Source organism: Penicillium canariense (genome assembly GCF_028826845.1).
Source record: "Penicillium canariense strain IBT 26290 chromosome Unknown utg000003l_segment0_segment0, whole genome shotgun sequence".
NCBI lineage: Eukaryota > Fungi > Ascomycota > Eurotiomycetes > Eurotiales > Aspergillaceae > Penicillium > Penicillium canariense.
In genome coordinates, this window is record NW_026622730.1 from 1,839,797 (window position 1) to 1,860,511 (window position 20,715).

Consider the following 20,715-nt stretch of genomic DNA (forward strand, 5'->3'; position numbering starts at 1 on the left):
CTGTCTTCCCTGTCTCCGGTCCTCTTACTCTCCGCTATCCGCTCTCCACTCTATCACATATTTCGCTCTGCAGACCTTCAGCGCGATCGACACTGCAGTGCCGCAGCCAGTGGCTTCCCAACAAGCCCCCAAGCTAACGATCTGGCCCGCCGTCGGCGCTATCGTCTGTGCCCAGCTGACCCCTCCTCTTCGCCCTGCCCGCCTATCAGCGGAGCCTTCTGGGAGACGAACAAACGTCAGTGCCGCTAATTCCCTCGGTCTCTCATTCGCCTGTCTTGTCCGGACTCTTCCCGGCCCCAGAGTGCTAGCCTCTCAACGGTGTGTGCTCCGTACACTCATCTCACGCAGCTCATCGGCCGATCCTCTTGCGCTCCATCCATCTTGCAACGCTCCCACCGCTCCCGCGATCGTCGCTCCGCCTCGGGCTAATAGAGACGACCAACCTCCAACTCCCCTCACCTTTGCGTCCTCCCCCCTCATCCTGGGCCTTCCTCGACATTTCGAATTTCTGTCTTTCTCTGTCTTGGTGTGTGTGTCGATTGTTTTGACCATGCTGCCGAATGGGGGTGCGCCACCCAGGGATTGCTTTGTAGCCTGAGCCGATTCCATCTGCGACACTTCCCGTTGGGCGTCCATCCCACCCATCCCGGGCCAACGCATCAGTCCACGTCGGCCTGGAATATGCAAAATGTCTGGCAGCGGTGTCGAACAGGCATCGGGTGTCCGGAATTTCGCGCCGCCTCCGTTTGGGCGTCAATCATCGGCACCCGCATTTAGCCAATCTGTGGGCCACAGCTCCTCTTCCATGGAGGTCCCGCCGATCGCATCCTCCCTCTCGAACACCACGTATACCTCGCTCCGATCAGGCCTCGACCCCACGAACCCTCATCTCGCTGGCCTTCAGTCAGATCTGGACGCCCAAGAGTGCGAGTCCCCCGACCCGGATGATTACTATCGACGAGAAAGGTTTGATGGGAAGGGCAGGTTCGACAATGTAACAAATGCGAGCATGGCACCTGGCTGTCGCGACCTGACGGACAGAGTGTCTCCGCTGCCAACAGACCTCCTGGATCGGTCGCGCGCTAGACGACCTACATGGCGGTCGGCATCTGATTCGCCTGCCTTGAGGGGCCCGTCAGCAACTCTACCCTCTTCCTCCACGAGAGCCCGACAAGCTTCCTTCAAAGACCTTGTGAACAAATTCAACAAAACTCCCGACCAACCACTTCTTCCCTTACCTTCCGTGTCTCGATCCACCTCACGGACTGCAAGCCCCGCCGGCAGCTTTGACGGCGAACACCCCTCACGGACCTTGCCGCGACGGCGTCATCTGCGCGGCGAATCCCCACCGCCAGTCTCTGTCACGAGCAACCGTAACCCTCGGCTGCAGGTTGATCTAACACCGTCGCCGGAGGTCGAGCGCCCGGGACCCAATCCATTAAGTACGGACGCTGCAGTCCCTCCGCCGCTCTTCCAGCGCATACCGAAGTCGCATCCTCGACGACCACTGTTTGGGGAACTTTTATCGGTCGACACTCAGCTGAACAACCTAGGATTCGGGATACCTTCGCACGTTAGACGCCGAGGCTCTGAAGGGAGCATCCCGAGTCCGAACCCAGCCTTCCTCGATCAGTCCCAGCCGGCATCAGCCCGGTCTCCATTGACTCCAACCGCGTGGTATCTGGGGCAGACAAGCTCACTGGAAGCGGTACATGCTGGGTCGAACGGCACGAGCAGCCATCACCGCAGAGTTCGGAGTGACTTGGCTGGCAATCCTTTAAGGGAGCCCCTTGCTGATCCTTGGGCTCCCGACATGGCGGTTTCAGGGCCCTTGCAGCAGGCCAAGCCTGGTGATGGGTCTCCAGGCAGTCCGAATTCTAGATCCCGCATTCCTGTCTCATTGCACCGTCTCCCCACTGCTTCCGGTGCCGAGAGCGAGTTACCGACCTCCAATTCGACCTTCAGCTGTCGGGCCTCCGCCATTCCTTTGGCGCCGAAGGGCAGCAGCCGCCTTCCCAAACCGTCTGGAAAGGACAGCCCGCCCCGCATGACGGAAAATGGACCCGCTTCGTTTGCGATGACCGCGCGTGGTAGACGGGATATGACGGTTGGCCGAACCCGTACACAGGCACCCGAAGGAAGTCGGCTCCTCCAAGCGTACATTGCTGCGCCTCTTCCGAAGAAATCACCACCCTTGCGCAGCTCACGACCTCGACAGCCGGTTTCGCATGGTGCTCCGACTTCACCACATCTGCGACTTGGTGATAGAATATCGACATTGCAAAAGAACGTTGATAGAAATATTGAGCCACCTCGCAGTCCCCGCGCGCGACAACGACGATTGCCCGAACTGGGCGATGTTGATTTCGAAACTCGTCGACAGCGAATCCAACAAGCTTTCAATCGCACCGTCCAGGAGAATGAGCGAAAGGAGGAGGCCGCTGCCGAGCTTCGCCGTCGTGCCCGAGAACAAAAAGAAGAAACAGCTCACGGAGACATTGAAACTATTGAAACTCCAACGGATGACCAGGAAACGACTCCCAGCGCGACAACAGCTAACAAACCTCTGCCATCGGTAGAGATGGCCACTGTGATGACCCAGTCGGTCAGTGTTCCTGGCGACGGGAACCGAGAGCCACACACCGTTCCTCAACTCCACCTAAATACAGCAATCAGTGTGATGGAAAGCAATGCGCCGCATACGACCATGGATTCCCCAACGCTGGGAGTTCCTGATGGCATTGATCGCGAGCCACGTGATATGGCGCCTGATCTAAATCACGCCAACGACGTTACACCCAGGTCGGCCATCACCACTGACTCGAACGATACTCATGTCACTCACTTTGATCCCGAGCCTCAATCCGGGTTGCTTGAGCGGAAGCCCAGCGCATCTCACCGGACACTGTTGAATCATATCATGCAGATCCGCGAATCAAGTTCAAGCAGCGATTCTTGCGACGAGCCGGACTGTAGTCTATCCGAAAATGACGACAAGGCATCGATCAAGATCATGCTCCGCGATTCCACCTACTTGAGCTCTGAGAGTAGCACGGATACCGAAGCTCCTCAGCCGGCGCCTGTGCAGGAATTTCAGGCTGTTGATCCATCCTACACCAGATGGAGCATGAGCTCATGGGATTCATCTCTGCACAATCAAGCCTCCACTTGCGATGAGCAATGTGACGAGAGTGGGGATGATCTAGCTCTCCACCGTGGACAGGAGGCAGAACCAGCGACCCAATCTTGCTCTGCAGCTTCCACTGGCCCGCCGTCAGTGGAAGGCGACGAAACCACATCCCCGTTACAGGACATTGGCTTTATGGGCCCTGACACCATTGAGTATTCGCAACAGCAGCAACCCAGCCATGTTTTTTCGACTCCTCCTAGTTTGGCCAAACAAGGCCGATGGGACTCGCGCCGTGTTACTCAGCTCTATCTGAAAGAATTGACTCGGGGTAGGGCCAACAACAGCAACAACAGTAACCTCAACAACCTTCCTCTCCCGGCAGTTCGCACTGCTCCCAGTGCTCCACCTCGAACACATGACCAGACCGATAGCCTGACGGATGACCCCGTCTTTGTTCCGGGTTTCGAGGACATACCAAACTCGGATCAGCTCGTCCATTCGGCAAGTCTGGTTGGCCCGAGTGACTGGGAACACGCGTCCCCATCCATCATGGATTGGATGCAGATTGCCGCCGAAGACGAAGATATCGAAGATATCACTCCTGGCAACGAACGAGCAGGCGATAATCCGGACGGCTTTCCTACTCCGCGCCTTAGAACAGCAGCGGTTGAACTAGATGCTTCTACAAGTCATAATTCCGGTCTTGGGCTATCTATTAATGTTCAGTCGCCGGTTCCTCGACCTGTCGAACTTCCCGCTGAAACGGTTAGGGTCGCTGATGATTTGCCTGCGAACCACCCAGTTCTTCCAAGCGTCCCCCAGCTACGCGCTGCGCACAGTACCGAAAGCAGTGAAGACTCTTCATTCCGAAAACTGGAGCCCACACAATCCCCTCATGCCGCAGACTCGTCTGCAACGTCTCTGGCTCCATCTGCCGAGCAATCAATGCGTGCTGAACCTCGCAAGTCCCCTTCCCCTGAGCAGCGACGCCTTAAGAAACGGCGTCATGTCATCAAGGAGCTTGTTGACACCGAGTATACATTTGGTAGGGATATGAAGGTTGTCGATGATATCTACAAAGGGACTTCTTCATCTTGTTTGGATCTCTCTGCGGATGATGTCAAGATTCTGTTCGCCAACTCCGATCAGGTTGCGCAATTCTCCTTCAATTTCCAGGATGCACTTAAGATGGCTGCTCGCAGTGTCTATATCATGCCTAAGTCTCAGCGCTGGAGCAGCAAGCGCAGCGCCCGTCATAATCGCCCTGCTGATGCAGGGGCTGATGACCAGACTGGTGCCGACGCAGGAACGTCCGAGCTTGAAAAGGACCGCGCCACCGCCATTGGAGAGGCCTTCATTATTCACATGGCGCAGATGGAGAAGGTGTACTCTGAGTACCTGAAAAACCACGAGGCTGCCAACAAGAAACTTCAAGCTCTTCAGCGCAATGCAAAGGTGTCCATCTGGCTGAACGAGTGTCGGGAGTGGGCATCTGACCTTACATCCGCTTGGGACCTGGACTCACTGCTCGTCAAACCTGTACAACGAATTCTGAAGTATCCGCTCCTCCTGACCGAGCTCCTGGAATCAACTCCGAATGACCATCCGGATCGCATGCATCTCCAGAACGCATTACAAGAAGTCACTGACATTTCTGTTCGAATCAATGAGATGAAAAAGCGTGCGGATTTGGTTGTCCAGGTCGTGGGTCGCAAGCGCAACCAGTCTGATGTACGAACAGGCTTGTCAAAGGCCTTTGGTCGACGCACCGAGAAACTCCGACAACAAGTGGGCCTCTCGGAGATGTTCCAAGACAAGGAGTACGACTACCTGTTCCAGAAGTTCAGCGAGCACTTCGCAGAACTGCATGTCATCAAAAATGATGTGGTAATATATAAAGAGAAGACCCACGAGGCAATGAGACAACTCGGTGAATACGTTGCCGCCATTGAAGGGGTCATGGATGTGGCGCAGTCCAATTACTCTGAATTGGAGAATAAATGGCGCGGCTTCAATATGGCGTTCCAGGATATTATCAATGTTGAGTTACCTGAGCATGTAAGACTTACCTCCACCATCCTCCGGCAAATAATGATTTTAACGGATTTTCCAGCTTGAAACGGTCACCAAACGCGTCCAGGAACCCTTTGATTCGGTCATCAGACTCTACCAAGGTCCCGAACGAGTCATGAGGAAACGCAATAAGCGCCTTCCTGATTATGCTCGCTACAAAGCCGTCAAGGACCGCGGCGACAAACCCGACAAAAAAACTACCGAGCAAGGCGAGCAGTTCATTGCTTTGAATGAGACGTTGAAGGACGAGCTGCCCAAACTCTTCGCGTTGACGGGTAAACTCACGGAAGTCTGCATGACGAATCTGCTGCAACTCCAAACCATGTGGTGGAGCATGTTCCAGACGAAAATGGAAGCTCATGTCGACGACTTCCCTGAAGACTTTGGGAAACTGATCAGTGAGTGGAGCAACGACTACAGCTTCGCCGAAGCTCAGGTCCTCTCACTCGGTGTCTGCAATGGATCCTTGCTGGCTGAGACTGTCAACTTGGTCAACTTCAATACCCCCTCGACCGGCAATGTGAACTCGCCCCGACGTCCTTCCACGGTCAGCAGCTCTACCCACCGACCTGGCTCAATTGTCGAGGACTCGCCGAAGGTCTCTAATGACTTTGGTGTGAGCCAACTTTTCCATTCTCCCAATATGAGCCAGTCCGGTACCAGTCGCCATCGGACAGATTCCTCTTTCTCCGGTCGTGCTCATCCAGAAACCCCAGATGTGGGGCGCAGTCAGCTTCTGCAGCAAGTGACCAGCACTTCTGGATCCTCCTCGGACATGAGGTCCAACACGGAGCCCTTCCCCAGCCTCCCAAGTCTGAGCCTGGATACGCCTTTCCTCGCCGACGTTATCAGTGCCTCGGCGGGTGAGAATAATCCTCCGACTTCTCCTACTGACCGATACTCCGGTTTTTTCTCTTCCGCCATGCCGATGTCAGACAGTCCTCATGAGGTCGAGGTCCATCGGGGCCCTAAGTTCCTCCCCGAAGGTGCTAAAGTCCTCTTTGTCGCAGCCAGTCTGTACAAGTTCGACATTGATCGTCCTCGGAGCGAAGCAGGCTTCCCATACCTGACCTACGAGTCCGGGGCTGTCTTCGATGTCTACGGCGAAAAGGGTGAACTATGGCTCGCCTGCAACCAGGATGAAAACGCAGAGAATCTAGACGTCACTGCGGAAGAGCTTGCCGCCATGGACCCCGGAGCCCGAGCGATCACACTCGGCGAGATTCAAAGGCGGAAGACAGAGAAAGAGAAGACTCTCGGGTGGATCTGGAATAAGCATTTCGTGAAGCTGGCCTAAGCCGCTGCACCCAGCTCCATCTTCCCTGTCGCACCGCGAGAACAACCTTGTGATTTTCTGCTCTTTAAGCGGATGGGCACATAGAGATGCCCTCACCCATATCTCGTTTGCCTATCACCATCCTCTTACATGGTCTCGGGCGTATGTGCCGGGTATAAGGAAGGCTAGAAGCTCGCGAGCTTGCTTCCGCCTTTCGTTTGTTATGCGCTGCAGCTCCGGGAGAGCCAGAGCTGCATTGATGCACGTTGCCTATCAGTTATGTTTTTTCTTCTTCAGATCCGGTCCCTGATTCTCCTGGAGACCGGAAGTGTACGCTTAGATACCCCTCTATCGATTATGACCCTTCTTGAGTGTTTCATGTTGTAGTGTATGCTATATTTCCGCACTATTATGTTTCAACGGTATCTTGATAATATCGTTGGCCCCTTAATAATGTGGACTAGGGATGGTAACGTTGATCGGAAAGTATCACAAGTTAGTCAACTTCACTCCCTGACAAGCTGTGAACATATTCTCCCACTAATCCCCAACATGGCGCTCAGCTTCCCGATCGGGAAACTTTCTTTCCTCATCATGTGACCCGCCACATGTGACGCAGGAGCCCGACATCGTGACTTCTGCAGGGATCGCTCCGTCCGTGCCTGAGCCAGCTCTCTTTTGAATTCCTCCAGGCGTACAAGATCCTCAGTGATGCCCCCTCCTTGATAGCACCCGCATCCATCCTAAGTCGCAGCTACCAGCCTCGGTCCGCCAGGCCGTGGGTCGAGCCCTTCCCCCTTGCGACAAGCACGAGCATACTAGGCCCCGAGCCCATAGCGGGACCGCCACCATCCGAATCATTACGCGTGCCCCATCGCAGGATTGTGATCCCTCAAAGGCGCCCCCAAGTCGACCATCTTTCTTGCCCTCTCTCTTCCGTAGGGCTGACGACCGGCCTCTCCGAAGTGCCGTCCAATCCGGAGTGCTATCTGACCGGTCCCCACTCGGAACTCGGCCAGTGCAGCATTGAGGAGCGCGTCACGAACCGACTCGGCAGATTGCCGCCCCGTCGCCGTCCGCTCGCCACCGTGTTCGCTATATATACTTTTGTGCGGTCCCCAAGCTCGAGGCTTGTGCGTATAGTGGACCGTGACTGTGTGGCGATCACTCAAAGCCGACGTCACCTGGCTGTAGCGCAACAGGAGATCCCAAGGAACGTCGAACTTTTCTTCTCCTCCATACGTTTCAATCGTCTACTCGAAGCTTCTCGGATCACATCAATATGTTGGACGGCGGCTTAGGCAAGTTGCAGAAGAGAATGCGGGGTCGGTTTGGTGACATGGTGAGTTGGATCCGGCCTTAGTCTTCTTGCGCCCAATGCTGACTAGCGCAGTTAAGTCCAGATGATGCCTTCTTGAGCTGTGAGTCTTTGGATCCGAATCCGGCGGGTTTACTAACGCTGAGATGGTATACTGACATGATGCTTTGGGACTAATAGATTATGACATACGCTGTACGAACACTGCCTCTGCGATGGTTTTAGATCAAGTTGCTAACCAGGTTCAAGTGACGCGAGAGGACATGCAAAGCCTCAAGAACGACTGGCTCACAGATAATGTGGGTTTTAGAGCTAGTAGAACCTTGATTGATACCTGGTGCTAACTTGTCATAGATCATCTCTTTCTGGGAAGAGTAAGTTACCTCGACCCGATTCAGTAGCCGACACACCGCAGAACCCAACGTTGATTTCTGGTTGTTTTAGATACCTAGAACACGAGTTTCTAACCAAATACAAAACATCGAACATTGTCCTCCTCCGACCCAGCATGTCATTCATGCTCCTGCAGACACCCGATCCCCGCACCCTCCGCCAAGCACTTCCTGATTTTTCCCGAACCACCCACGTCTTCCTCCCTATCAACGATTGTCATAATGTCACACAAGCAGAAGGCGGCACGCATTGGTCATTACTCCTGATCTCCATAGTCGATGGGATTGCATTTCATTATGACTCCCTAGTCTATGGCAACCACGACGAAGCCCGATATGTTACTACACAGTTTAGCAAGCTTTTGGGACGCCCGCTTGCTTGGCAACATTTGAGAGACTCGCCCCAGCAGGATGGTGGAAGTGATTGCGGGGTCTTCGTTTGCATGAATATGAGGCATCTTCTACTGAAGCGCTTGCTTATGGCCAGTGCACATGAGAAGGTCAGCATGAGTCTTGGAGGACGGAAGGTCGATCCCAGCGCGGCGCGCAAAGAGATGGCCAAGATCATTGAAGGTTTCCGAAAAGAAGGGGAGCGCCGACGATCGTGAGTGGTCTAAATGCTGCCCCCGGGGAGCTGTTGTTCTTTTCCAATCTCAACATACTAACGATCGAACCTATAGGGCCAGTGCTAGTCCTATGGGAAAGAAATCACGGAGTCCCCCCGCATTGAATAATTTCCCTACCCTTGTTATGAGTCTATGCCTGTTATGCTTTTCCTTTCGTTCAATGCATATGCCATCCTATCAGAAAACACACAACCACGGTATATAAAGACATTGGTGTGTACTTGCAGCGTTGCATAAGTTCCGACTTTCGGTGATGTGATTATGTTTCTGGTTGATACAATAATACCTATGTTTGGCAGAAGCTTTAATCCTTTTAAATATTCCGTTCTTGAGAACTCAAAACTTTCGAGTGAAGTTCACATTATTTGTGTTGATATCCCGACCAGCTCGCTGGGTTCCTTGAAATACAGCGCCCCCACCCGAGTCTATCAGGTACTGCGGTCTGTTGTGATGTGTAGCCACTGGTGCTGGAGGAAACTGGTTCTCCAGTTCATATACCCATAGCCATAATTGCCCGCTCACTGCAACATATCCAGGGTCTTTAGGACCACTGAATCGAGTCATCTCCATATGATTACCATGAATAGAGCGGCTTTGATAGCCGGGGAGTGTAGCGGATTGATCAGACACAATCTGGACGTTGTAAGCCGGTCGCATTTAACCAGTTATAGCCGCCACAGTTGTAGAACAGCGGGGGTTTCAATGTCGAAATCCAGAGACATACCTTTCCAATCCCACCGACATCTAATTCTTCATAGAAGCAAAATATCTCTACAATCTTCTGGTTATTCCGGCGAGAATCTTCAAGCATCGTATGGAACTCTTGCTGGAGATTCGCAAGCATCTCCGATCCAGGCTCGAGCACCTGTACAATCTCCCTGTTTGTTTTGCGAAGGACATTGCCCAGTTTTGTTAGCGGTGCCGCCCATGAAGCCTTGTTTGATCCCAGGTGTGGAGTTCCCATGAAGACTATTCCAGCGGTACATTCGAACAAGTCTTTCAGGTGTTGTTGCGCTGCATTTCGGGATATGAGAAGGGCTTGCTCGGTAACGAGGCCTCCTAAGCTGTGCGCGACGAAGATAAGAGGGCGTCGGTTCTAGCATGCACGAAGAGATTAGCTCGTCTATATTAGCAAAGTACTGTGTAGAAACTGACCGTTCTCGACCTCATGCGCCACAACGCGAGGTCATGCGCAAGACCTTTGCCATGATCTCGTAGGGTATTCGATCCGGCTACCCGAAGTGCATGGATGATATCCGCATCGTACCCAAAGGTCAGAATGCGTGCAGTTGGAAGGTCTGTTGGTAAAAGCTGCTCTGGCCAGAAGATTTTCGTCGGCGTGTCAGTCCAGGTTGTCTCTCGATTACCCGTTAGGCCATGGACAAAGACAATGCTGTCGGCATCATCACGGTTAGCTTCAGGTCCAACTTGAAGCGGGCGGGCGGTTCGTACTCGACGTTTGCACCTGGAGGCTCAGAGAGCCCCCGAAGGCCGTACTTTCCTTCGGTTGAATATGATTCTTCCATGTCATTTCAAGGTCGGTCTAGGGAATATAGCCGCCGATATAGGAGGATGAGGTTGAGAGGCATGATGGCACCCCCAGCATATTTCTAGCTGGCGCTCAGCTGCTCGTGATTATGGGGACCATCAGCGAGGCAATCCGAACCGTGACCGGTGATAGGCCAATAATGTGATGAACTAAGTAATTATAGCCGCCCTGCTGTTCTTCGTTAACAGAGTTGATGTGATTGGTTCGCCAGCTCGGTCCTAACCTCCTGCGCGTGGAAGAGCTGAGCCTCCCCAATCGCAAATGCTGGCAAGCCGTCTGTGCGCGTCCTTTCCATCGCAACTTCGTCGCTCCATATTACACTGGACACTAGACTAGGGTGGTATTTTTCTTGTCTTACATGAATACCTTTCTTCCTTATGAGTATTGTGAGTGACCCAGCTGAGGGTTAAGCGGTTGATCAATCCGCGAGATAAACCAGTTGCGGCATGCGCCAGCCCAAGATGGCCGCACCGGAACCCTCGACCTCCATCACGTATACACAGGGTGGAGCAGTCTTCAAAGATATCTCAGCGAATCGCGACATCATCATAAGTAAGAATAACAGCGCGTCAAACTAGGCTCCCCAGTCGCTGATCGCATAGCAAATCAGACCATATCAGCGAGATCCGACCGTTGGCCGATGAGTTAAATGCATCTTTCTTCGGTTCATCAGATGTGTTTAAAAGCGTCCAAGAGGAGCTGTCTCTGCTCATCTCTCTCCTTGTTGTCACGACAAGAAGATATCATGAATTTAACTTGGATGATGAAAATCTCATAGAGCTTGGGAACGAGCTGCAAAAATGCAACCAGACCTTGAAAGAGCTCCACGACTTGAAACAATACTATGATGATTTACCCTCGCGATCTAAAATTCCTTGGGAACGCATGAAGCTGGGGGCGAGCCCCCTGGTTGAGATACGAGCGAGAATTGCAGCATCCCGGCAAATCATCACTGTGCTCAACACCGACATGATTGCGTGAGTCTATCCGGTGTATTCCAGAAATTCCTACATACTAATTCCCATCTGGACAGATCTTCGCAGGCAAATGTGGAGCGGTTGCTGAAGAAATTCATCCAGGAACAACAGAATGAATTAACAGAAGGTTCTGTCATCTCCAGTCTCTCTTCAGGGTCTCTTTCCCTGGATGACAAGGAAACTTGGAGGCGGATCCGCAAAGAGCTTCAAGGGGTGGGTATGACCCCGGAAGCTTTTGACAAAAATCGCGCTTTTATTCTCGACACCCTCGCGGAGACGTTCATTGAAAGGCACACCGTGGAGGATATCGATGGTGATGGGCGACAGTCGACAAGGGGCTCTATATTTTCAGAGGCTTCTGTTATTCCACTCCACACGGGCGCATACAATCCCGTAGAAGGCACCTTGCTGCAAGACAGAAAGGGTGAAATATCAAAAGCAAGACCGAAAGCGAAACCCAACCGAGCCAGTCAATTTTCCAGGCTAGTCTATCGACTTACAAGCAGCCGGGATGAGTTCTTGGAAGCTGTGCAGACTGGAGACTTATCTTTGGTAATACGCTGCTTAGAGAGGGGCGTCGACATTGACTCTCAAATCTCACGAGGGAAGACAGCATTGGTCATCGCGGCAGAAAATGGATTTGAGGAGATAGTGGAAACGCTTCTCGCGCAGGGCATCAGCATTCTTCGAAGAGAAAATGGGTACCGGGCTCTCGCGGCTGCCGCGTCAAATGGGAATGAGAGAGTGGTACAGATGCTACTTCGTGCGGGTGTACCCACCCACCAGACAACCCACGAGGACCCTCCAGGGCTCCCGATTGTCCAGGCAGTACGGTCGAACCACAGCCAGGTGCTTCGGCTGTTACTGAACCATGGTGCGGGGATAAACCATGCGAGTTTTAGTGGCTTAACAGCCTTGATGTGGGCTTCAATGCTCGGATATGAGGACCCGAGTCGAATCTTACTCGAAACAGGTGCCAAAGTTGACCTCCACGCGACCAGAGACGGTTTTGCTGTCGTACCGGGAACTGGAACTACATTTAATTATCAAGAGGGTCAAACGGCCCTCCTACTGGCCACTCAAAGACGCCACGAAGCTATAGTGGCTTTACTGTTGAGCTATGGTGCCGATGTACTTTGGACAACCTCTCTCTCGCGCACCGCCTTACACGAGGCATTGATCAGGCCAGTTGGAGGAGAGAATGATTGTGCAAAGCAGCTAGAAGTGGTCAAGATTCTGTTTCAATATGGCGCGAATACCGCAGTGAATTGGACCGACAAATCTGAAAGGACACCCTTGCTCTATGCAGTCCGAGAAAGCACACCGGACATGGTGAAACTACTTCTCGACAATGGTGCCGATGTCAACCATGAGACTACAACTAGCATGCGGCCTCTCCTGCGAGCGGCTAGTTTCGGTAGCACGGCTATCGTCGACATCTTGCTCCATGCTGGAGCTGAGGTCAATGCCAAAAATGCCCACGGAGAGACAGCGCTCTGGGACGCCGTACGCTGTGACAATATTTCGGTGGCGAAGTTGCTGTTGCAGCACGGAGCCGAGGCAAATGTCCATAATAACTACGGAGAGACGGTGCTTCTAGAAGCAGTCAAGGAAGAGCTCGAGGAGATGGCCTTGATGCTGATCCAACACGGGACAGATCCCAACCTGCGCGACAAGGACGGGGTGGTCCCACTTTTGCATGCGGTCGGGCAAGACAATTGTCCTATGACCAAGATACTTGTGCAAAACGGCGCCGATATCAATATCCAAGGCCACCATGGGGAGTCGGCGCTCTTTTTCGCAGTGCGCACAAACTCCATTGCTATGGCAGAGCTGCTTCTCGAAATGGGAGCCGATCCCAATTTGAGGAATAGCAAGGGAGAGACACCTCTGTTGGATGGTCTGGATCAATTAGATCATGCCGCCATGGTCGAGTTGCTTCTGCGCAAAGGGGCTGACCCCAACTCCAAGAGCAGTCATGGAGAGCCGGCCATCTTTGTGGCTCTCCGATGCTTCTCCGAGCTTCATCCTGTTCCCTCTCAATCCAAAATCGATCTACTCTTAAAATATGGTGCTGGACCGAACTCCCTGAGCCCTACTGGGGAGACAATACTCAATGAAGCAATCAAGAAGAAAAAGGCCGACGTTGTACGTACACTCTTGGACTCGGGGGCCTCGGTCCATTGGCCAAACAAAAGAGAGCAGACGCCGCTCTCGATGGTGGAACAGATGCTGCAAGGCCAACATCGGAAGGAAGAAGATCTTTATCTACCCGGAGGTCGCCGAAGTGACAAAGATCTGGATCAGATCAACATTTTCCTTGAAGCATACCGCACACCGATACGAACCGTCAAAGTGGAGGAATGATTTCATTTGTCGGATGTTCTCGTGCTGAACCGAAGCATGTTTGGTTTATTTTGATCGTCTGCATGATAATGAGCTAACACCAAGGCATGACCTTATGTTCTGTGTTAACTGTGTTAACCGGAGGACCAGGTGAATTGCATCTTGTGGTTACTTTTGCCGCTTCCGTATTAGCGCCCTAATACGCCGTCATGTAACCCCAAACACTGTCGCGCCGAGCTTAAAAAGGTATATCTATACCTAACCTTAGCTATCATTGGCTACTCCATTAGGTAGATATAGTATCAGGTATAGTGGATTCTATCATGTAAATAGGGCTCCGAGGATGATCTCTCGTAGTGGGTTCTCTTAGTATAGGGTAAGAACCCCGGAAAGAACATAGATCAGAGGGATTTATAAGGTCAGTGTTGACCTGAAAATAGGGACATATATCCGAGATCACTCAGAATGACCGGTAGAGATAATATGCCACATTCGCTGCCTCAATGAATCATGAAGACGTCGCAGTCAATTCAAGTTGCCCGTTACGGAGGGAATGCCGGGGACACGATGAAATAAGGTGGTGGTCTGTGCACCGAACCGTAATTGTGATTGTTCAGTGCGACAGGACAGGGAGACAACAACTTAACTGTAGGAAATGGTACAAGCATCTGAGGATAAGGTTGGTGAAGATGGAAGTTGAGCCTCTTGAAGGAAAGGTTTTTGTATTGTGTCTTCGCTCACAAGGTTGCGCGTCGTGTATCCTCGGTTATGACTTCCTGGTGTGTAGCGCTCACTGTCTCGGCCTCGGTGGCGCCGGCTTCTGTGACGGTAGGACCACGTGTGGCGGTGTCAGCGGGGGTTGGGCCGTGGACCACTATGCTGGTCAATCCGAGGCTGTGGCGATGCACGCCGTGATGCTTGACATGAGTGTGTCGATCACCGTCACTGTCACTGTATCGGTACCGGGACGATCATCATTGCCTGTTGTGACTGTTGCGGTGCACGCGCTCTCGATCTCGGTGATGGTAGCGATGCCAGAGCCGCTGTCAATGGTGAGAGTAACAGTCGTTGTAGGCCGTAGCAGGACTGTAGAAGCCCAATATTAGTATCATATTAGGATCTATTCAATCACGTCGCCAGGCCCACGCGCTCAAAAATGAAAATGACACCTGGTCCACAAGAGCTCCTTGCAAGGGAACCCGAAGCTCGGACCGGACTAGCAGTGGATTCTTTCTTCTAGCTGAGCGTACTGGGCTGAAGCTTACGCCAAGCTTCAGCCTTGAACGCCGTAAATGCTAAGGAGTTCGTATTCTCGCGGGCCGTTTCCCAGCGCAGGTTAGTTTAACCTCTCCATAATATTTGAGCGGAGCGATGGTTTAAACAGATTGTGGAAATTCTGAGCGGAGTTGGTATCGAAGTTGTGACCAAGGCCAGAGCAACTTGGCACTTCGACATCTATCAGCCTACGTGAGATCCATATTCAGTGGCGGCTTCTCGCGCAAATACTTCCCCCGCGGGAATAAATATCTGGTGCATGCGCGAGGAGCAACGAAAGAGCATCACAAGAAATACAGGGGAGGGCAAAGAGTTTGATATCTGGCGGGCCGCGACGGGGCACCTTCCATCCCGCGACGGAACCAGACACGAGAAATGCTAAACTCTTCATGCCTCCTACTCTACCGCTTTTTTGGTATCAGACATAGAGATCAACCGTGCGAATACCGTTCCCTCCTTTCTACTCTACAGGAACCGACGACGCAGGGCGGCACATCCAGAGGGCAAGAGTAATATGGATCAAACTACAAGTCGTACCTCGAATACCAATCCCACCAGCACCGCTATAAGAATCAGGAAAATGCAGACATAGTGCTAACGTAAGAAACCAAGACCCAAAAAAAGCGCCATCAACACCGAACCATGTCGATCACAACACAGAAAGCAGTAACAGGAACAGCAGCAGAAGAAGAGAACCAATACACATTTGAGAAATCCGCATAACCAAAGAGCCCATAGATGTGTAAATGTGTGAGAGGTTGCAGATGGGGGAATAGCGATAGAGGTAAGACAGTCAGCGGAAGAGAGGAATGTAGAAGGAACAGCCATGGACGAAAACCCGGTCAGCGGTAACACGCCAACCAAACCAAATCTATACAGGTCATGACGTATAAATGTGCGACGCAAATCGCAAATCGGAATGAGAGAAGATAGGGCGTGTGAGTGAGTCAGAAAAATTCCCAGTGGTGGAGGGGGAAACGCTCAGCGTTGACGAGGTCGGGAGGGTAACGGATACGGTAGCAGGCGGAGAGATAGAGATGGATAGGCTAGAGAGGGCTGGAGAACGGATCAACAGCACACTAGCCAGCTGCCGCAAGCCCACACCGGGCCGTTATGCAGCAGGGATCAGGGTGGAGTCGGAGTCTGGCCAAAGTCCGGCTGATCCCGGCGCTTGTCGTGGGACCGCATGTACATCGCGTCCGAGGCAGCATCGGGCGCGGGGTTGATGGCTCGGGGCACAGACTGTGGTTGCCGTTGCTGCTGCTGCTGCTGCTGCTGCTGGGCGACAATCTCGCGGGCGTAGAACTCAACCAGCATGGTCCCGTAGGACTCTAGTTCCTCGACGGGAATGGCGAGTCGAAAGTCGTTCAGCATCAGGAACTGGAGCTCGAGGTGATTCAGCTCCACGAGAGGGAGACCCCCAACCTGCGTACATGCCATCATGATTAATCTTGTGTGTCGCTCTGCGATGGCGTTGTGGGGGTTCCAGTTAGAGGCGTACCTTTGCATATCGAGAATTGGTATAAAAGACATCGGAGAAGAATTTACTCGCACAGGTCACGCCCGCGATGACCAGCCGGTGGATATTGAAACTATCGACCACAAAGAAATGGGAGAGACTCTCGTCTTCGGCCTGCGGGTACAGGGCGGGTGAGATGCTCGAGTTGGGGCTGGGGTCCTGGCCGGTCATGCGCGCTGACGAGGGCGGTGTTACCATGGACGGATCCTGTGTTTGGTGTCGTGATGGGGTCTCCAGTGATTCTGTAGAGGCCGGGCCGGAAAGGTGGCGAGGGCTGGAATCATAACGGTGTTGCACCTGGCCGAGCTGGCCACGGTTGACCAACTCGGTCATACGGTCGAAGTAGACGAGCAAGCTGAGAAACACCTCGTAGGTGGTCGGGCAATATTTATGAATGCGGGTGAGATAGCTCAGAACGGTGATGCTCGGCACGTTCTTACCGTGGAAAGCAAGCACACTCGTGGCCTGTGGGCTGAGGTTGCCTGTGCCGTCCGGAGGTGGGATGTGGCGATGCACGTTCTCGTGGTGCATGTCGTTGGTCGTGGTGATCTTGGTGAGGAGACCAGCGACCATCTCAATGATGTCGGTGACAGGCATAGAGCTGATCTCAAACTGCCGTTGTGATCCATGCCCGGAGATGTGGGATCGAGGTGGCTGATTCAGGAATTCTTCACTGGCCAGGCTCTGGATGTGAGACAAGCTGCGGACGCGGATGCGGCTGGGCGAATTTGCCTCTGAACCTCCGAGTGATTGCATGGAGCGGAAGGTCGGTTGCAAGCGCGGAGAGTCGGGGGCCGCCTGAGGTGAGGGGTCTGGTGCGGACGTTATCGGTTCGGCCGCGGCATGGTGGCCTGCCTGGGGGTACTGGGGAGTGTGGGAGTTGGAGTAGGATGGGTGGTCGGGCGGAATGCCATAGTGGGAGTGTGAGGTCATCGATGGCGCGGGGTGGTGGGAGGGGGTGTCGAAGGGAGATCTCGAGGCGGGTTGCGAAGGATTATATGAGCTAAGGTAGGCGGGGACGTCGATTGCATGCGCGGGAAGCCGAGCAGAGCCAGAGCCCGAGACGGTTGGCGGGGCGGTGGAAGTGGGGGTGCTGTTGGAGGACGAGCTGGAGCGGGCATCCAGCGGTGGCTGCGGCTGCGACTGCGACTGCGACTGGGCCGACTGTTGGGGGCGCGAGTAGACCGAGTCCGATTTGAGCGGGCCCCCCAGCATCGTGTAATGGCTGTCGATCTGATCCGACGGCACGTGGTTGAGGATCACCGAGCCCATGTCAAGTCGCGCGCTCGACGGGGTTGCTAGTTGCGCCCGTGGGTCAGCAAGGGAGGCATTGGATGCGGCTCGACGCAAGCAAGAGCGGGTCTGGGAGAGGAGCAGGGAAGATCAGACCCGATGAGTAGGATCCGCCGGGACAGCAGGATGAGATAGCAGCGCAAGAGGGAGGGAGGAGGAGGGGAAGAGGTTTACATTCGATGACGACGGGCCTGGGTCTGGGCCGTGTCGAGGACCAGAAGGACAGGTTCGCTTCAAGACCCGCAGAGTCGGAGGCGCGGAGGGGAAGGGCACAATCACCAGCAGCCTATCAGTGTCATTGTACAAGGACCGAAGGAAAAGATATGCGAAAAAAAGAAACCGATAGGGAGGGTTGTTGAGAGGAAGAGGAGAGAGGCCGGCAGGGAGGACTCGGTTCCACGGTGAGGTCAGTGACCAGCGGAGATGTCGAGCCTGCTCGTCCTGCTCCCTTCAGGAGATCCTGATTTCAACCGGTCCCCGGCAGCTTATGGAGAGATAGCAATTAGACTCAAACTAGTGAAACAGGACGCCAAACACGGATTGGCTGGTGCTGGGCCGCAGAACAGGGCAGGGATATACGGAGGCGGACAGTCTGATACTCCGGATACACGTTCTATGATCTCCTAGGATGACAGGGACGGGTCGGAAGGAGGATGGGCTACGAACCGGGGACGAGAGGACGAGAGGACGAGAGGACGAGAAAAGGACGTATCGAGTCTGATCGGGCCCGCCATGAAGAGACGGTGTGGCACGGTCTTGCATTGTTGGGTTAGTGTTCACGGCTACTGATCTCGGGCGAATGACAGCCCGGCGTGCACCCGCGTGGCGACTGCGCCGCCAGTGATTCCAGCCGGGGACGAGTGGAGTCAGGGCCATGTCGAACGAGTCCTCAATATACGGTTCAATAGCTAACCTTCTTCTTGACTTCCGGTCAGATCCAGCGACGGGCATGAACCCTTGCCGACCTCCGGGGACAGTCGGAGAGATCGAGATATCCATCTGGTTCTTGGCCTGCGTAGACTCGTCAAGATGCACGATGCCCCGAAGATCGCAAGCAGGATGCGCGACTAGAATAAGGACCAACCGTCTACAGCCAAGCGACTGACTGTGGACACTTCTCCATCTACATCTTCCCTTTCTACAATTCCCTGCCGCAGACTCGGGCCACCTACTTCGCCAGGATGCAATTGACCAGGATGCAGCCCCATGCCATGCCACCGGGCCCTCTGCCCGTTCCTCGGCGATGGACCTTGCTGGAATGCCATTCCCTCTTGGGGCTCACATCCATGCATGCATCCATTCACCCGGTCAGTCGACCCCTGGGGACTTCACCCGCACCAGAGGACAGGATCACTGCTACCCAATCCCACCGGAGCCCAATGTCGAGCACTAGCGCCCGCACATCTGTCAGATGCAAGACTCCCCCACGCGCGTGGGGTGCATATAGCCAGCAGAGAGCAAGGAGCAAGGAGCAAAGAGCAAAGAGCAAGGAGAAAGAGCAAAGCGCACAAAACGCAGTTGATCCGAAGACCGAGTCCCGCGTCCACATTTTGATCAAAACGGGCCATTTCATTTCATTCCATTCCATTCGGAAGAACTACCCCAAGAACACATGCTATTCGTACATGGGGTTTCAATTCGTCACGCCAGGCCCGGTGTAGTTGGTGTCGGGCAGGTACAAGTGCCGCACCGCACCCTTCTTGGTCAGCACGACCATGCGGATGACACCGCCCGAGCTGCCGTCCCACTTGATGGCCTCCTGCAGGGAACCGCGCACGAAGTCGATACCCTCTTGCTCCGTCATGTTCTCTTTCCAATGCGCATCGGTATAACCGTAGATGTAGGTCGACCCGGAGCCGCCGATGGCGAACGACTGTTTGTGAAGCGATCCGCCCAGCGGTATCGAGTAGACCTGGCCGCCGTGTCGAGGGTCGTATCCGGCAATAATGATGCCCGCGCTGGAAGATCACGGTCAGAATGAATTCGGGTAAGAAGGACAGGGGGACGGACCTGAGAGCGTCCTTGTTCTCATAGCACAGCTCCTGGAAGAGCGACGCGGCCACCTGTGTGCTGGGGGCCTCGTTGTTGACCACACCGTACATGTTGAGGTGGTAGGAAACAATATCGGCCACGGCCTGGGTGTCGGCCGCAGACCCGGATCGGCAGCACCAGATAGTGTCGTGCACCTGTGTCAATTTGTCGGTGACTCGGTTGGCAATGTAGGCTCCAGTGGTTGTCCGGCTGTCTGCGCCCAGAATGACTCCGTCCTGGAAGTTGATCGCCATGCTAGAGTCCGGTCAGAGGGTATTGTCGCGATGGGCAGGACGGTCGAGCTTCGGGTGTACTCACATCGAGGTTCCCAAGCTAGTGAAGGAGCAAGTTAGTTTGGCGACCAAAGAGACCAAGGGAACGAGTGAGCAATCCAGAACTTACTTCACTTCTCCACTCTTCAGGTGCTGCATGTCGACGTGGATGCCATCTGGTCGATGGACGTTAGCTCCAGCAGCGACGGATGACGATAGCTCGGCTCACCTTCACCTAGCACCCCCTGCACGCCGTGTGGGCTAACCATTCTGTCGTCAGGAATCAATGGAAGAGAAGAGGAAAGTCAAACAAAGCTCGGGAGTAAGGGCAGGTAGGGGAGGGGGAAGGAAAAGTAGATGAGTAGAGATGGGGGGAATATGCTCATGAAGCTGTAAGGAAGGCAGAAGCTCCAACGCGTCCGGCTCGGGCGGTGAGCGCCAACCGTCCGGCTGATAGGGCGCTTCGGTTTATCGCCAGCCCCCGCGAGCCTCCTGAAACATCTCCTCTGGGGAACCTGGCTTTGCGCCTGGCACTTGATCAATCCGAGTCGTCCAGTCTGAGGGAACCATCTCGACGCTGAGAACATTACTCTGCTTGCCCATTACGACCTCTGCTGTCCGCATCGACTCCTCCGCCA

General features: G+C 53.9%; 6 protein-coding genes across 6 annotated transcripts; 3 read left to right on the forward strand and 3 right to left on the reverse strand.

The window, feature by feature from the left end:
- Window positions 1-688: 688 nt before the first annotated feature.
- Window positions 689-6,500, forward strand: N7482_005505 (putative Rho guanyl nucleotide exchange factor; the record flags this gene model as incomplete). Its single annotated transcript, XM_056687630.1, has 2 exons — window positions 689-5,188; window positions 5,244-6,500. 2 exons carry the CDS (start codon window positions 689-691, stop codon window positions 6,498-6,500), a joined length of 5,757 nt encoding a protein of 1,918 aa, XP_056543185.1.
- Window positions 6,501-7,761: 1,261 nt separating this feature from the next.
- On the forward strand, window positions 7,762-8,797 carry N7482_005506 (Ulp1 protease family protein; the record flags this gene model as incomplete). The annotated part of the gene is made up of 6 exons (XM_056687631.1): window positions 7,762-7,821; window positions 7,873-7,900; window positions 7,978-7,992; window positions 8,047-8,096; window positions 8,152-8,171; window positions 8,242-8,797. 6 exons carry the CDS (start codon window positions 7,762-7,764, stop codon window positions 8,795-8,797), a joined length of 729 nt encoding a protein of 242 aa, XP_056543186.1.
- A 354-nt stretch (window positions 8,798-9,151) lies between these two features.
- On the reverse strand, window positions 9,152-10,341 carry N7482_005507 (esterase/lipase family protein; the record flags this gene model as incomplete). The annotated part of the gene is made up of 4 exons (XM_056687632.1): window positions 9,152-9,448; window positions 9,540-9,911; window positions 9,971-10,208; window positions 10,268-10,341. 4 exons carry the CDS (start codon window positions 10,339-10,341, stop codon window positions 9,152-9,154), a joined length of 981 nt encoding a protein of 326 aa, XP_056543187.1.
- A 469-nt stretch (window positions 10,342-10,810) lies between these two features.
- On the forward strand, window positions 10,811-13,708 carry N7482_005508 (ankyrin repeat domain-containing protein; the record flags this gene model as incomplete). The annotated part of the gene is made up of 3 exons (XM_056687633.1): window positions 10,811-10,916; window positions 10,975-11,341; window positions 11,398-13,708. The coding sequence occupies 3 exons, from the start codon at window positions 10,811-10,813 to the stop codon at window positions 13,706-13,708; spliced, it is 2,784 nt and encodes a 927-aa protein (XP_056543188.1).
- Window positions 13,709-16,087: 2,379 nt separating this feature from the next.
- N7482_005509 (putative cyclin-dependent protein kinase complex component) lies at window positions 16,088-17,753 on the reverse strand (the record flags this gene model as incomplete). Its single annotated transcript, XM_056687634.1, has 2 exons — window positions 16,088-16,387; window positions 16,464-17,753. The coding sequence occupies 2 exons, from the start codon at window positions 17,751-17,753 to the stop codon at window positions 16,088-16,090; spliced, it is 1,590 nt and encodes a 529-aa protein (XP_056543189.1).
- Window positions 17,754-19,407: 1,654 nt separating this feature from the next.
- Window positions 19,408-20,059, reverse strand: pre3 (proteasome core particle subunit beta 1; the record flags this gene model as incomplete). The annotated part of the gene is made up of 2 exons (XM_056687635.1): window positions 19,408-19,732; window positions 19,785-20,059. 2 exons carry the CDS (start codon window positions 20,057-20,059, stop codon window positions 19,408-19,410), a joined length of 600 nt encoding a protein of 199 aa, XP_056543190.1.
- Window positions 20,060-20,715: the final 656 nt, after the last annotated feature.